General features: G+C 42.7%; 1 protein-coding gene across 2 annotated transcripts in view; it reads left to right on the top strand.

Moving 5' to 3' along the window:
- Positions 1–15,471, top strand: part of PDE8A (phosphodiesterase 8A) — a 157,208-nt gene that overhangs the window by 79,027 nt on the left and 62,710 nt on the right. For both annotated transcript variants that reach the window (XM_017884272.1, XM_017884273.1), the window contains 3 exons: positions 3,112–3,168; positions 5,487–5,677; positions 14,949–15,005. In XM_017884272.1, coding sequence (XP_017739761.1) covers positions 3,112–3,168; positions 5,487–5,677; positions 14,949–15,005 — 305 coding nt within the window. The remainder of the gene's footprint in view (positions 1–3,111; positions 3,169–5,486; positions 5,678–14,948; positions 15,006–15,471) is intronic.

The raw sequence follows: 15,471 nt of genomic DNA, 5'->3' as shown, positions 1-15,471 counted from the left end.
CCGTCTCAAAAAAAAAAAAAAAGAAAATGCAGAAATCACCGGTCTTCCATGTCACTCGCGCTGGGAGTTGGAGACTGGAGCTGTTCCTATTCGGCCATCTTGCTCCGCCCCCGCTAATTTTTTTTTTTTTGTATTTTTAGTAGAGACAGGGTTTCACCGTGTTGGCCAGGCTGGTTTTGAACTCCTGGCCTCAGGCGATCCTTCCATCTTGGCCTACCGAAGTGCTGGGATTACCAGCGTGAGCCCAGTTCTTGCTGCTTTCAAGATTCTCTTATTATCTTTCAGCAGTTTCATTAAATATGTGTCTTAGTATGTGTCTCTTTGAGTTCATCTTACTTATTGTTGGTTGAGCTCCTTGAATATTTATATTTATGTCTTACATCAAGTTTGGGATGTTTTCTTCATACATTTTCTCTTTCCCTTTCTCTCCACCATCTGGGACTCCCATGATGCATATATTAGCTTGTTTCATGGTGTCCTTCAGGCACTGTAAGCTCTGTTCACTTTTTTTTTTCAAAACTTTTTTCTGTTTGCCAGACTTGTTATTTCAATTGTCCCCTCTGTAAGTGTGCTCATTTTTTCTTTTGCTTGCCCAAATTTGCCTCTGAATCTCTTCAGTGAAATTTTCATTCCACTTATTGTACTTTTCAGCTCCAGAAACTATTTTTGGTTTCTTTTTAGTTTTTTCCCATCTCTTTCCTTATATTTTCATATTGTTCATACATCATTTCCTTGACTTTCTCCACATCTTTCTTCAGTTCTTTTAGCATCTTTAAGTTGTTTTAAAGTCTTTGTCTAGTAGATCTGCCATTAGGTATCTTTCAGGGATGGTTGCTGTTGATTTAGTTCTTTTTCATTTGAATTGGCTGTACTTTGCCTGTTTATTTGTATGCTTTGTGAATTTGTGTTGAAAACTGGGCATTTGAATTTAATAATGTGGTAACTCTGGAAGTCATGTTCTCCGTCTTCCCCAGGGTTTGCTGTTATTGTTTTGTTTTGTTTTGTTTTTAATTGTGGTAGGCCATCTCTGTGCCAAGGATCAGTCTAATGTGTAAACTTAAGGTCTTCTCAGGCATTTTCTAAGCCTTTCCCTAGGCTTGCATAATCTCTTTCTTGTTTTCCCTGTATATGCCATTGCTTTTGAATGCCTTAGTCCCTAATGTCTGACTCTCAAAGGGGATAAAAGAAAAAATGAAAGGAGAGGAAGGGTGTTAGCCCTTTAAATCTCCTAGAAGTCTCTTCAATTAGAGGGGGAATGGCTTGCAACAATGGGAGAAAGTGCAACAATAATGCACCCATTCTTTGTCTGCACCTCTGTATTCAGTGATCAGAGCACAGATCCCTGATATTTGGAGGACAAGGTTGTTTTTGCCTTCCCTAGGTCCTGCAAGTTGTGTGCAGGTTGCTTCAGGAACACATGCACAGCTACCCACCATGGGCCTGGGTACCTGCTATGTGCTAAGAGCTAAAATTAACTGCAGTTTACCATCCAAGCCTTCCCCTGGAAGTTGCAAGTCTTCAGTTGTTCCTAAAATAGCTATATCAGACATATTCTGCCGGTGCAGTATAGTCTAGGTGGGCAGACAGATTCCTCGTGCTTCTTACTCTACTGTCTTCTCTGAATCCATCTTTTAAGACTCTCCTTGGACCTCTTCGACCATCTTCCCTCAGAAATTCTGGCTTTGGCATCCGGTTACACCAGTATGAGATTGGCCCCTAATTGCAGAACTCAAGAGGATAGGTGATACCATGCACTGTCTGTTCTCCTGACTCTTTCACCTAACTGAAGAATCTTCCTCCTCAGTCTTTGGTCTAGAATATTAGGGACTGTCATTCTTTTTATGCCTTCTGAGAGATAAAATTATTAGAAAGCAATTCAGAAATTGAGCCAGTGGCCCATAATTAGTAGACATCAGCTTCTCATGGTTAAAAATATATGTCGATTTTTCTCCTGTCACTAAGCAAACTTCATATGATGTGCTTACTAGAATAGATCACTGCTTGAGGGGAGAGATTGGAGGAGGGCAGTCAGTTGGGAAACATTCTGTAGGAAGTCCTATGGATCTTGTTCTTCTGTTGCTGTGATGAATCATACCATCACATAGAGGTCTAGATTGGGATCTCATCAACACCTACAGAGTTTCTGGGCAAATTACAAAATGTGTCTTTTTCCCTGGGTAGCAGCCCAGTGCCAGAATTCATCACCTGGAACTGGATTTCAGCCCCACCTTCTCCCATCCTTGGGCCCCTTTGTATTGTACACAGACTATTCAAATCGTCTAGTGTTCCTGAGTTTACAGCACACTGTATGGAGCTAAACAAACCTGGGTGGAATCCCAGCACTGCCACTTGCTGTGTGGCCTTAATGCAGGGTAATTAGAACTTCAGTTTTCCAGCTACAAACTCTCACCACATTACTATCGGATTCAGTGAAATAACGTATGTTCAGCCCTTAGCACAATAACCAGAACACACTGAATCTTCCATTGGTGCTGTGATTGTTATTACTCATTGGGGTTTGGTTACGATATTATATTTATCTTTGATTTAGCATTACATTCTCAAATGGATAAGTACTTATCAGTAAATGCTATTATGCTCCTCTGTAAAATGGAAAGTGTCAACCATTTCTCAATGACATTCCGCAGTTCTGCCTGCTGGACTGCATTACTCGTGTGCCATTTGGATATAAGATTTCATCGTCCATCAGGAAAAAAATGGAAATAGGCACAGGGGGAATCAGCGTTTATTTAGTATCTGTTATTGGGGGGCTTTCTGTATTGTCATCTCATTTGGCCTTTGTAACAAATGAGAAATTGAGGCTGAGGAAGATTAATTCACTTAAAGTCACATGTAGCTAGTAAAAGGCAAAGCCAGAATCACATTCATTTTATTTATTCATTTTATTTCTCCTTTCCTGCTCCCCACTTCTCCTGGGGGCCATAAGGAGAGCCTTAGGATTCCTCATAATCATTTCATTTGTCTACTATTTATTTGTCTCTAGAATAGAAATTTTGCTTTCATTTCTGGCACTGATTAGAGAGAGAAAAAGTTAAGCTTCTCTCTATTGTCTTTTTTTCTTTCAATTTTAAGCAGATCTCTTTCTTACAGGTAGCAGTAGCTGATGTGCAATTTGGCCCCATGAGATTTCATCAAGATCAACTTCAGGTAATAATGAACTGTGCTGTATTTTCACATGCTGATTTTCTTTAAAAGGGTGGAGGTGGAGCTAAATTTACACATTTAAAATAGTCTTTCATTTAGATAATAGTGTTTGGATCGGTGTTAAATTCCCTGAACTCTGTAACAGTATTATAGTTATATAAGAGAATATCCTCTTCTTAGAAATACACATTGCGGTGTTTAGAGATGAAGTGTTTGTAGCCTGCTTTGATTGGTTCAGCAATAGGCCAGGCACGGTGGCTCATGCCTATAATCCCAGCACTTTGAGAGGCTGAGGCAGTAGGATCTCTTGAGCTTGAGGAGTCCTTGAGGAGTTTGAAACCAGCCTGGGCAACATAGGGAGACCCAGTTTCTGCAACAATAGCAACAACAAATTAGATGGGCATGGAGGTGTGTGCGCCTGTGGTCCCACCTACTTGGAAGGCTAAGGTTTTGAGAATCACCTGAGCCCAGGAGGTCAAGGCTGCAGTGAGTCATGATCGCACCATTGCACTCTGGCCTGGGCAACAGAATGAGACCCTGTCTCAAACAAAAGGAAAAAATTGGTTCAGCAATAAATAAAAAATGTGTATAATTGCATGTATGTACATGTATGTGTTTAGAGAGAGAGAGAAAGCGTAGCAAAGGTGGCAAAATGTTGATGATGAATGTAGAGAAAGGGCATCTTTAATGTTCATTTTCATTCACGTTTCTGTAGATTTGAAATTTTCCAATATAAAAAGTAAAAAGATTGTCTTTTCAATGTTGCTGAATCAGCTGTATCAGAGAGAGGATATCTGTAATATATGTAATTCAAAATATGAGACAGAAAACAACCAATTGAAATTTAGTCAACTTATCCAGACTCCCCGCACATAAACACATGTTTCATTCACTATTACATTAAAAAATATGTGGAAAATGCTGACAGAAATGTGTGCTCTTAGTTCTCTGCATGTATGGTCTTTGTGTAGTTGAGTAAACTTGGAAGAAATAAACTTAAGGAGGGTTTCTGACAGCTTTGCAGTCTGTTTCACAGGCTGCCCGTCTCCTCCTTACCACTGTTGCCCCATTGTCAGTCTGCTTCTAAAGGGATGGAGTACCGGTGCTCCTGAACCACATTGGGAGTGAGAATAGCAGGCAGAGAGAGAGGGAAGGAGGCTGGATGGATAAGGAAGAAGCTATGGATACAGGCCTTGCTTGCTCCAGGCCAGGACTGACGTGATCAGGGGCAGCCAGCCCCTATCCTGGACAGCCAGCCACTGTCCTGGGCAGAGGCACAGATGCTACCTCTTGTACCTGTGACTGTGTCACTAGGCTTTGAAGTGTCACATTTTGGTCTACTTTAAATCTTTCTTCTTTTAATCAAAGTGATTTTTTTTTTTTAACTTGGAGGAATTACATAAAATCTTGAGTCAAACATTTCAATACATTATTTATAGGATTAAGTATTCCAATAATTTCACCAAGATATTAGCATTCACCATCTGAGAACTTACCCAGTTAACTTTCTTTTAGCTAAAATAAATATTAATGTGTTTTAATTCATTTAGTTTCAAGATAAAATGCTTAACTAAACCTTTGTTGAGTTCTGTCACTGGGTTTCTTGGCAAAAAAGTAGGCATATGGCCAGGTGCAGTGACTCACACCTGTAATCCCAGCACTTTGGGAGGCCACAGCGGGTGGATCACTTGAGCCTAGGAGTTTTAGAGTAGCCTGGGTAGCATCAAGAGACCCCATCTCTACTAAAAATACAAAAATTAGCCAGGCATGGTGGTGCACACCTGTAATCTCCCAGCCACGGGGGGCGCTGTGGTACAAGAACACTGGAACCCTGGAGATGGAGGTTGCAGTGAGGTGATATCACACTACTGTAGTCCAGCCTGTGCAACAGAGGAAGACCCTGTTGCTCACCCACCATCCCCCCAAAACACACACACACACACACACACACACAGAAATGACAATTCTGACCAGGCACGGTGGCTCACACCTGTAATCCCAGCACTTTGGGAGGCCAAGGTGGGAGGATCACTTGAGGCCAGGAGTTCGAGACCAGCCTGGCCAACATGGCAAAACCATCTCTATTAAAAATACAAAAATTCGCCAGGCATAGTGGCTTGTGCCTGTGGCCCAACTACTTGGCAGGGCTGAGGCAGGAGAATCACTTGAACCCGGGAGGCAGAGGTTGCAGTGAGCCGAGATCGTGCCATTGCACTCCAGCTTGGGCAACAGAGTAAGACTCGTCTCAAGAAAAAAAAAGTGTAAGAAATGACAATTCTAACATCTTTTTTAAAAAAAGTGTCTGTGCTGTTTTGATTCAGGTACTTTTAGTGTTTACCAAAGAAGATAACCAATGTAATGGATTCTGCAGGGCATGTGAAAAAGCAGGGTTTAAGTGTACAGTTACCAAGGAGGCTCAGGCTGTCCTTGCCTGTTTCCTGGACAAACATCATGACATTATCATCATAGACCACAGAAATCCTCGACAACTGGATGCAGAGGCACTGTGCAGGTAAGCCCAAGACTCTGGCCTAAATGGTCCCATTGGCCTTTGTGACAATACATGCAGCCTAGAAATAGATTAAGTTAGACTCACTCTCTCTTTTAAGTTGCTTTCCATGCATGTAAAATAAACAATATTAGAACCTCACTATTTGTAGGACTGATGTATGTCTCTTTTGTTTTGTCTTGCTTCACTTTACTTGAAACAGTAAGAAAATATGGATAAGAAGAATTATTAAGGGTCAAAGTGAAACCCAAAATGTAATTAACCACAAATATCACTTGCATATTAGTGCAGTAAGAATTATAATTTTTCAGATTGTTTTCAAAGTTGTAAAAATTTTGAAAATTGTCTTTTAATGTTCGATGAATGGGTTTTATTTATAACACTTGCACATTGTCAATACTATGAGAGAATTCTGTGTAGTGACCTAAACCTAAAAAATGCCTTTTAAAGAAAGTTATTTGCTGCTGATGGAAGCAAGGCAAATATAAAATTTTATGACATATTAACTTGAAGGACATTTAAAATCTTGACTTTTAAGAGAGAGAAAAGATATAAGCTAAGTAGATTAAAAACCTGTGGGTTAAAAACCAAGGTGACAAGCAAATGACACCATATTAAAAGATTGTTTGTGGGGTATGTGGTGACGTCAACGTGGGTTTGTTTCCTTGGTGGTGAGAACTCCACACTCCTGGTAGTCAGACTAGGTAGCATTTACCCTTCCACGACTTGCCTCCAGTAGTTTCTCCTGTGGCCTTGATCTAGTACCTGAAATGTGCCTATGTTCCTCATCTGTTTCGATCTGGTTGACTTCACAATAAGCCATTATCATTGTAGCCCAGATTTATTTTATTTTATTTTATTTTTCTCAAGACGGAGTCTCACTCTGTCACCCAGGCTGGAGTGCAGTGACTCAATCTCAGCTCACTGCAACCTTTGCCTCCAGGGTTCAAGGGATTCTCCTGCCTCAGCCTTCCAAGTAGCTGGAATTACAGGCGCACACCACCATGCCCGGCTAATTTTGTATTTTTGGTAGAGACAGGGTTTCACCATATTGGCCAGGCTGGTCTTGAACTCCTGACCCCAAGTGATCCATCTGCCTCAGCCTCCCAAAGTGCTGGGGTTACAGGTGTGACCCACCGCACCATGCCCGCCCTACCCCAGATTTCTTGACATGTCATCTGGCCAGTCACCCAGCACGTTCATGGGGGATTGCAGCCCAAGAGAAATAGAGAGAGCTCTGGCTAGGAAAGAGGGAGGTCCAGGACCTTGTTTGGCTCTTCCTGGACAGCTGCTTGTCTGTGGGTAACTGCGCCTTCTCTGGGGGTGTTTTAGCTCAGCTGTAAATTTGGAACACTTAGTTTCTTTCTTTTTTTTTTTTTTTTTGAGACGGAGTCTAGCTCTGTCACCCGGGCTGGAGTGCAGTGGCCGGATCTCAGCTCACTGCAAGCTCCGCCTCCCGGGTTCACGCCATTCTCCTGCCTCAGCCTCCCGAGTAGCTGGGACTACAGGCGCCCGCCACCTCGCCCGGCTAGTTTTTTGTATTTTTTAGTAGAGACGGGGTTTCACCGTGTTAGCCGGGATGGTCTCGATCTCCTGACCTCGTGATCCACCCGTCTCGGCCTCCCAAAGTGCTGGGATTACAGGCTTGAGCCACGGCGCCCGGCCTGAACACTTAGTTTCTAGTATCCCCTTTATCCCTAACATTGAATAGGTACCACACAGAGGAAGGGAAGATGATATGTAAATTACATGATACTTGGTAGTCATGGTGGAATGTTGCAAGGCAGTAGAGGTGTCTAAGGTGGGCCAAATGGCTGCCGAGATAGAAAAGGGAGGACAGCGTGAGGGGCTGGAGAAAACTTGGTCACTTTCCCAGTCTTGTCCAGGCCCAAGCCTAGCCACAGGTATGTGCTGGACAATGGAAGTTCATACCTTTAAAGGTGACTACTAGAGCATCTTGTATTGTAAAAGAAAAATTAAATTGTACTGGTTATGTTCCACTGTTAAAAATTGTAGGGCCGGGCGCGGTGGCTCAAGCCTGTAATCCCAGCACTTTGGGAGGCTGAGACGGGTGGATCACGAGGTCAGGAGATCGAGACCATCCTGGCTAACACCGTGAAACCCCGTCTCTACTAAAAAATACAAAAAACTAGCCGGGCGAGGTGGCGGGCGCCTGTAGTCCCAGCTACTCGGGAGGCTGAGGCAGGAGAATGGCGTAAACCCGGGAGGCGGAGCTTGCAGTGAGCTGAGATCCGGCCACTGCACTCCAGCCTGGGTGACAGAGCAAAGGCCCCTCTAAAAAAAAAAAAAAAAAATTGTAGTAAAAGAAACGTAACATTATATTCCACTTTTTAAGGGAAGAAAATGTACTATTGCTATATGTTTTAGGAATATTCTAAAAAAATAGGATTAATTCATTCAGCAGATTTTTATTGAGCTATGTACAAGAGAATGTTTTAGACTGAAAGTTATAAAATGAAGTTCTCGTCTTTTATAAGCTTATAGACTAGAGGAGCTGAAATGTTTCAGTGAAAAAAAGTAATGTTACGTCTCAGTTAAAAACTCACACAAATACCAAATTTCATAAGCACTGTAGTTAATCAGAGTTCTTTCATCATGTAAATAACAATTTTATATAGTTTTTAAGTAAGGAATGGGAACTGGATTGCTTTAATATAAGGTTTTAGAGAAGCACAGAATGTCAGCTGTGCCTCTCCTCTGTGAAGTGCCTAGCACCCTCCATCCAGCCTCTCCTCGGGACCTGGGGCTCACTAAGTGAAAGCCCTGAGATTTAGAAGCTCTGCTTTTATTGAACCCAACTTTGTCCACAGTTGGCCCACAAGATTGCTTGAACAAATCTATTATTCCTCTTCCCCACAATGGATTTCCAACATTAGAGGACAGGAATTGTGTCCCCCGCAGACATCTTTTCTTTTCTGAACTGAGCACACCCTTACTGCTATCAGTGGCTCCTAACAGGTCCTGGTTTCATATTCCCACCACATCAAGGGTGCTTCCCCTGGGTACCCTTTTCTGATTGATAGCCCTCGTAAGCATGGCTTCAGAACCAAAAAGCTCACACTAGGTTTGGGGGAACCAGTGACGAGTAAGCAGAACAGTCCCCTCCACTGTGCTAGCCAGAGAGCGCAGGACTTTACAAATGTAATCCCTGATCACATTTATTTCCTGATGGCCACATCACAGCCTTGGCCAAGAATCTCAAGTCTTTCTCACAAGCTGTTTTCTACCACATCATCTCCATCTTGTTGGGTGAGGATTTGGGGTAGTGGTGGGTCCTTGTACTAACCGTGGTGAGTTTTCTAGAGGCAAGAACAGACCCTGATTTATTTTCCTAATCAGTTTTGTCTTCATTCTGGCCCTTACCTGACTTATCTCCCTTAAGATCATCCCTTTAAGGATGTGTGCCCACTTTGGACTGTTTAAGAAATCTTTCCAGGCTCCCCGCCCCTAAACCAGCTTGCCTTGTCTCTGAGCTGACTTACGTGGCTCGTGAGACCTTAGCCTTGCAGAATTGTGTCCTTCCCTTCATCTTCCCTTTTGGGATACCTAATCAACACTGCCTATGAAGAGCTTTTCATAGGTTGTTGACCTGTCTAAATGACTAGCATTCACCTGTATCTCTGTTGGGGGCATTTGGAACTCCTTACACTCCTTATGAGATGCGTTGCTAACAGCAAATATTCTATGTCTATTATATTTCCAAATCTACCAGTTTAGGAACCTTACTTTGCAAGTCTCCTCAGGTCTGGGCACTGCATTTGGTACTAGAGCTACATAGATGAGGAAGATGTGCTTCTTGTCTCTGAGGAGCTAATACTTTAGTTAGCAGGGAAAGTGAGTGATTTCTGTATAGGCTTGTAAGTGCCCACAGAAGAGGTTTACGCAGTGTTGTGGGTGCCTGTGTCAAAGAGGGCTGTGCCAGAGGATACTTGAGTTGCATCTTAAAGGATGAGCAGGAGTTTTAAAAGGAAGAAAGGTGGAGAAAATGTTCCAGGTAGAGGGAGCAGCATGTATAGTAACAGGCAACACATCCGGGCATCTCTGCTCAGTGCTGGATGGCTGCTGGTCAGGCAGATATGGAGTGGGTGTCAGGGGAGGCTGGAACCGCAGACATGAACCAGATGATGAAGACCTTGTTTGCTGAGCCAAAGACTGTGGACTCCACCCCGTAGGTAGTTGAGACATTGATATATTCTGCGCAGGAGAGTGTCGAGCAGGATAGAAAATCACTTGACTACCAAGTGGAGAATGGAGTAGAAAACTGGAGGAGATGAGGCAAGTCAATCAGTTGTGAGGCTGCTAGAGGCCCATCCAGTAGTTCCCAACAGAGTATGGCTTCATATTCCCACTGTGGTACTTGATATCAATGTCTTCTCCCAACTTCTTATCAAAAAACCCATGAAGAGGGAAAAAGAGACAAAAATTGACCATAGCAATAATAAATAAAAACACACAAAGATAAGATGATAGGTCAGAAGCTGAGAGAACAGAAAAGGATAGGGATCTCCACTGTATCTGTCGTACTGTGGAGACTAATAAAGAAGCCTGTTTCTGAACTGTGCCTTGCACACTTCAGTCTTTGAAGCTAAAATACCAGTGGCCATAAAGGAAGGCAGTGGAAACGGGCTTTGCTTTACTCCCACTGTGTTCTGCCAAGCCTGGGATGCTGGAGGTTGCTCTGACCAGAGAAACAGATGGCTGAGCCACAGCAGAGCAGCAAGGCTGTATGAGCTGGGCAGAGGCCTGCACTCTAGTCCCTGCCATCCCTGCTGCCCCGTGATTCTTTACTTTCTGCATCTACTCAGAAACCCAAAGTAAGGAAGAGAGGGATATGGACAGAGACATGGTTTTTCTACTGTGTTTTAAGAAGGGACAGAGGCATGAGGAACCTGAGGATAGTTCTCCACATACTGTAGTTTCAAATAGCAAATTGCATCAGTTCTCAGTTTTAGTTTGAGAATCAGAGAGAACAGGCCAGGAGCCCGCTCTGCAGCAGACCTGTGCATGCCTGCTGGCAGTACTCTCCAAACTTGAACTGTGCTTGTTGATGTGGTCTATAGCCCAGACCTAAGAGAAGGACAGCTACTGACACCAAGGGTGTTCAGTGAAGAGGTGCTAAGGAAACTCTTGTGACCCTCTTTGTTAGCAGACTCTCAGCCTGTACAGATGCGAATTGTATTCAGGGGTGTGTAAACAGGATGCAAAGGGGGGCCTGTGAAAAGTGCCACCACATAATGAAGGGGGAAAAACAGCCCTGAAGACTAAGAAAATTATTTTTTATAAGACACTGTAGAACCTTTTGAAGACATATGCTTAATGGACTCAGAAGAGGTGCAGTGGTATTTCTTTGTGCAACAGTAGTAGGTCTCTGTAATAAAAGGGAAGATCTCATAAAGGTAAATAGAGAAAATGAAAAAAAAGTACTGCTTGAAAACCCAAAACACATTAACAGAATTAAAATCTATGTTGAATGAAGAAGCAAGATTGAACCCAGAGCGCCAGATGCTTTTATACAATTTCTTGATTCACCTTGGTGTGCAGATCCTTTATACCATTATCAATCCCATTCTTTTTCATCTGAAACTCATACCATATGGCAGAGAAAAATAGCAAAGCACAAGTAATGGAGTTTGCTTTTGTAAAACTTAACTCATTAAAAGGCTGGGCTATGTTCTTATAGTGAGCCTCCATTATGTGGCCTTTTTTCCAGTGTTGTGCTGAGTCCATTATCAGAATTATTTGTAGTTGCCTAGAGTAGCTTGAGTCTAGTAGTTGCCCCCAGTATCCATTTCTATTCTTTTCCTAATAACAGAATCTCTGATGTGTAGCTGAGCATATGGCTACCTAGAAAATAGATTGTGTTCCCTAGTTTTTCTTACAGCTGGCCAATGTACCCATCATGTGTATCTTCTGGAAAGTATCCTTAGGGAAGAAGCATTCCGTTTTTCCTGCTGTCTGGAATATGGACATTATGGCTAGTGTTCAGTATCTGTCTTGGACCACGAGGAAGAAACCTCATGTACAGACAGTAGTAGAGAAACACTGGTAGGAGCTAGGTTCCTGATCCTGCAGAGTCCATGGCAGCCCTGGACTGTCTCCCTCTACACATTTTTGATATGTGAGACAGATACTGTTTAAACCACTCTTCTCTGATGTTTTCTATCTTGTGTGGCCAAAATGAATCCTAATGGTAAACCAAGTAGCATGGTTTTAAGACTTTCCCAGTGAGGCCAGGCATGATGGCTCACACCTCTAATCCCAGCACTTTCGGAGGCCAAGGCAGGCAGATTGCTTGAGCCCAGGAGTTTGAGACCAGCTTGAGCCACATGGTGAAACCTTATCTTTACAAAACATCAAAAAATTAACCAAGCATGGTGGCACATGCCTGTGGTCCCAGCTATTTGAGAGGCCGAGGTAAGAGGATCACTTGAGCCCAGGAGGTCGAGGCTGCAGTGAGCCATGATCATGCCACTATACTCGAGCCTGGCTGACAGAGCAAGACCTTGTCTCATAAAAAAAGTGGGGTGGGTGGGGACTTCCTAGAGTACTTACACTGCTTTCAGAATCTCATGCTATAGGATCACACTCTATCTTTTTCGTGACCTTCTTGAATTCTGACTTCCTAAGCATCCAGGTATACATTTCAATAATGCCAAGTAATTTCTTTCCTAGTTTTCATGAACTCCAAGACAAGGATGTTAATTTTCAATCCAGGTTCCTGACATTTCTGTTTTCTAGCCCGTTCTTCCTTCATATGCACCAGAAAAGTTCCCAGTATGCCTCTACCTTTTTATACAGTTTTAGAGCTGTTTTTAAGGGCTTATCTCCAGGTAAACAAGGTCCTCCCTTCCACTTTATCCTTAACCTAGTGCTTTTCATTCTTGTGTCTCCAGGTATGAGTAAATCATTCAAAGCTCCTTACTGAGATCACCTACATGCTTGCCTACTTGCCATTATATCACTCCCATCTTGATTTTTCTTCTAAAAAGCTGAAAGCTGGTTTGAAATGGCTACATACTTAAATTTCCCCTTTCTCCTTCCAAATCTCCGTGATATGGAAATGTAAACACAGAACAGACACAGTGTCACTAGAAGTGATGAAAATACCATTTATGAGTCTCTTATTCCCTGTTTGAGATCAGTGCTAGGATGAATATTAGTCATCAGGTATGACGAGTGCACTAGCTGTGTCTGTGAGTGTCTGTTGTGCCAGTGACCCCTCCAGGCCCAAGCAGCCTTTCCCATAGCTCTTCCCCAGGAAGCTGAGCCTGCCTGCTCTCCCCAGTTAGGGGGACCAGGGTTGAACTGGAGATTGACACCTGGCCAGTAAGCCCTGAAGTGGCGTGTCTACAAGGGATCTTCCAGCAGAGCCATGCAGCACCCTTTGGTTTGCTCCCTCTGGAGAGGATATGTAGATGGACACTAGAGGAGTACAGAGTGAACACGGAAAAGCAGAGATGTTGAGTGGGTGGGGAAGAGGTGAGCATGAGAGATACTGGCTGGTCCCTAGAGCTGCTTTTCCATTCCCAAGCAACTTCCCTACCCCTGGCCTATTCTGCATCTGTTGTTAGATTCAACCTTTCTCAACCTGGATTCCGTAAGAAAATGAAGCCTGAATGCCCACAGGCAAGAATGGGCAAAGGAGAACACAGTCATGCCCATTCGTTTGTGTATTATGTATGGCTGCCTTTGTGCTACAATGGTAGAGTTAAGTAGTTGTGACAGAGTCCATATGGCCTGCAAAGCCTAAAATATTTACTCCCTGACCCTTTACAGGAAAAGTTTGTTAAGACTGGGGCATCTGGCTGAGTGTGCTGGCTGACACCTGTAATCGCAGCACTTTGGGAAGTCAAGGCAGGAGGACTGCTTGAATGCAGGAGTTCGAGACCAGTCTGGGCAATGTAGTGAGACCTCGTCTCTACAAGAAATAAAAAAATTAGCCAGTGGCATGTGCCAGAGGTCCCAGCTACTCATAGCTGGAGCCCAGGAGGTCAAGACTGCAGTGAGCTGTGATTGCACCACTGTACTCCAACCTGGTGACAAATGAGAACCTGTCTCAAAAAAAGACGGGGGCATCCATCGTGCATGATGGATCTCTTACGCATCTGGAATGGTTATGTTATGTACCATCTTTGGGAGAATTGAGAACTAGTCGCTCAAATTATTTTCTGAATTCTGTGATTCAGAAGTGATTCTAATCCTTGAACTAACAGCTTGAAGCAAATGCAGTCAGTCTTGACTGATTTCTGTGCCATCCTAGACACATTCTCCAGGAGGCCAGCTCACCTTTGACTTGACTAGTGCAGTCTAGTTATGTTCCTCTACATTCTCCTCCTTTTAGAGTCCGTCTCCAACATGAGTCTTCTTCCTCTGGGTCTGGGGTGAGTTCCTTCCTTCTCCAGTGGAGCTGTTCTTCTCTAGAGTCCTGCTTTCTTTTCCCAGTGTAGGATGAGTTCAAAGCTGTTGCATATTCTCCAGTGGAGCACTTCTTTTCTTTCTCCTATTCTATGTCACATTTATTTCTGCTCTGATATTTTGGCTGTATTTTCATTCCCCGTGGCCTCTAAAGCTGTTTCTGCAGAAGGGTTGAATTCACTCTGTATGGGAAGTCTCGTACTCTTCGGGTAACTTTAGTGGAACAGTCTCTTGTACTTTTCTAGACCAGTCCTCTGTTCTTAACCCTCTCATGAGGTGTTGATGCTCTTCTTTCTGACCGATTACAGTATCTTGCATTTCCTAGTTTTGGATTTTTTTTGGTTATTAATTTAGCCTCCATTTTACCTAGGAACTCTTCATCCTTTGTGCTCCTTAGAATGCAGTGGAGCCAGCCCTTGGGCTCCTTTATCCCCATTGTAAACATAGCCATCACCTGTGGTAATAGACATAAACTTGCATTTTCCTTTGGAAGAAGAGACCAACGACTTCTTTCATGTAAGCACAAAGTAGGGAAAATACTCTGCCTGACACAGTGCAGATTAATAAAGATCAGAACAAGTGAATGCATATCATCTTAGTTAACTGTTAATTCATACTCCATAATTGTTACAGTTAACACAGTCCACTGAATGGGAATTTGCCCCCAAAAGAGAGAAAGATCAAGTAGTCAAGAAGGTGAGTGAATTCAGAGAGTGAGGGGATCATTTAGTCTCCCTTCTTACCCCTCTTCCAACTTTAATTGTTGTAATTGTTTAAGTATATTTGGTTTTTAAGGATTATTTTTATATTTATTTTAAAGTTTTGTGTTTTTTTTAAGGTCTATCAGATCATCAAAACTCTCAGAAAACACAGTTATTGTTGGTGTAGTACGCAGGTAAACTTTTATTTTTTTAATGTTGAAATCGAGGTGTTAGTGTAATACTTATTCTTAACAGATGGCCAAATAACAGCTTGTGTGCTGTGTCAGGCATGCCCCTTTGTAGTATGGCCTTTTCCTCTTTATTCTTTCTTACTTTATTTTGCTTCTTTGGTTAACTTCCTGGAAGGACTTTCTGCTCTCATGCTAGATTTTGTGATTTTAAACTGCCTTTCACTTTAGAAACAGGCAAACTGTGAGAGAATTCCATTCCTAAAAGTATGAATGTTTTCTAGGGGTATCTTCCTAGGGCCTTCTAACTCCAGATATCTCTGAGGATTTGAATTACACATAAATGGGGAATCTTAGGTTTTGTTTTAAATTGGAGGTAAGGAAAGAAGAGAAATATATTAGGAGAAGGGCAAGTATTCAAATTAATGTTATTTAGCTTATATGTTTTATACATAGAAGAAACGTTTCTGTG

Source organism: Rhinopithecus bieti, unplaced genomic scaffold, assembly GCF_001698545.2.
Source record: "Rhinopithecus bieti isolate Rb0 unplaced genomic scaffold, ASM169854v2 scaffold_14885, whole genome shotgun sequence".
In the NCBI taxonomy this organism is placed as follows: Eukaryota; Metazoa; Chordata; class Mammalia; order Primates; family Cercopithecidae; genus Rhinopithecus; species Rhinopithecus bieti.
This window is presented reverse-complemented; position numbering and strand designations above follow the sequence as displayed.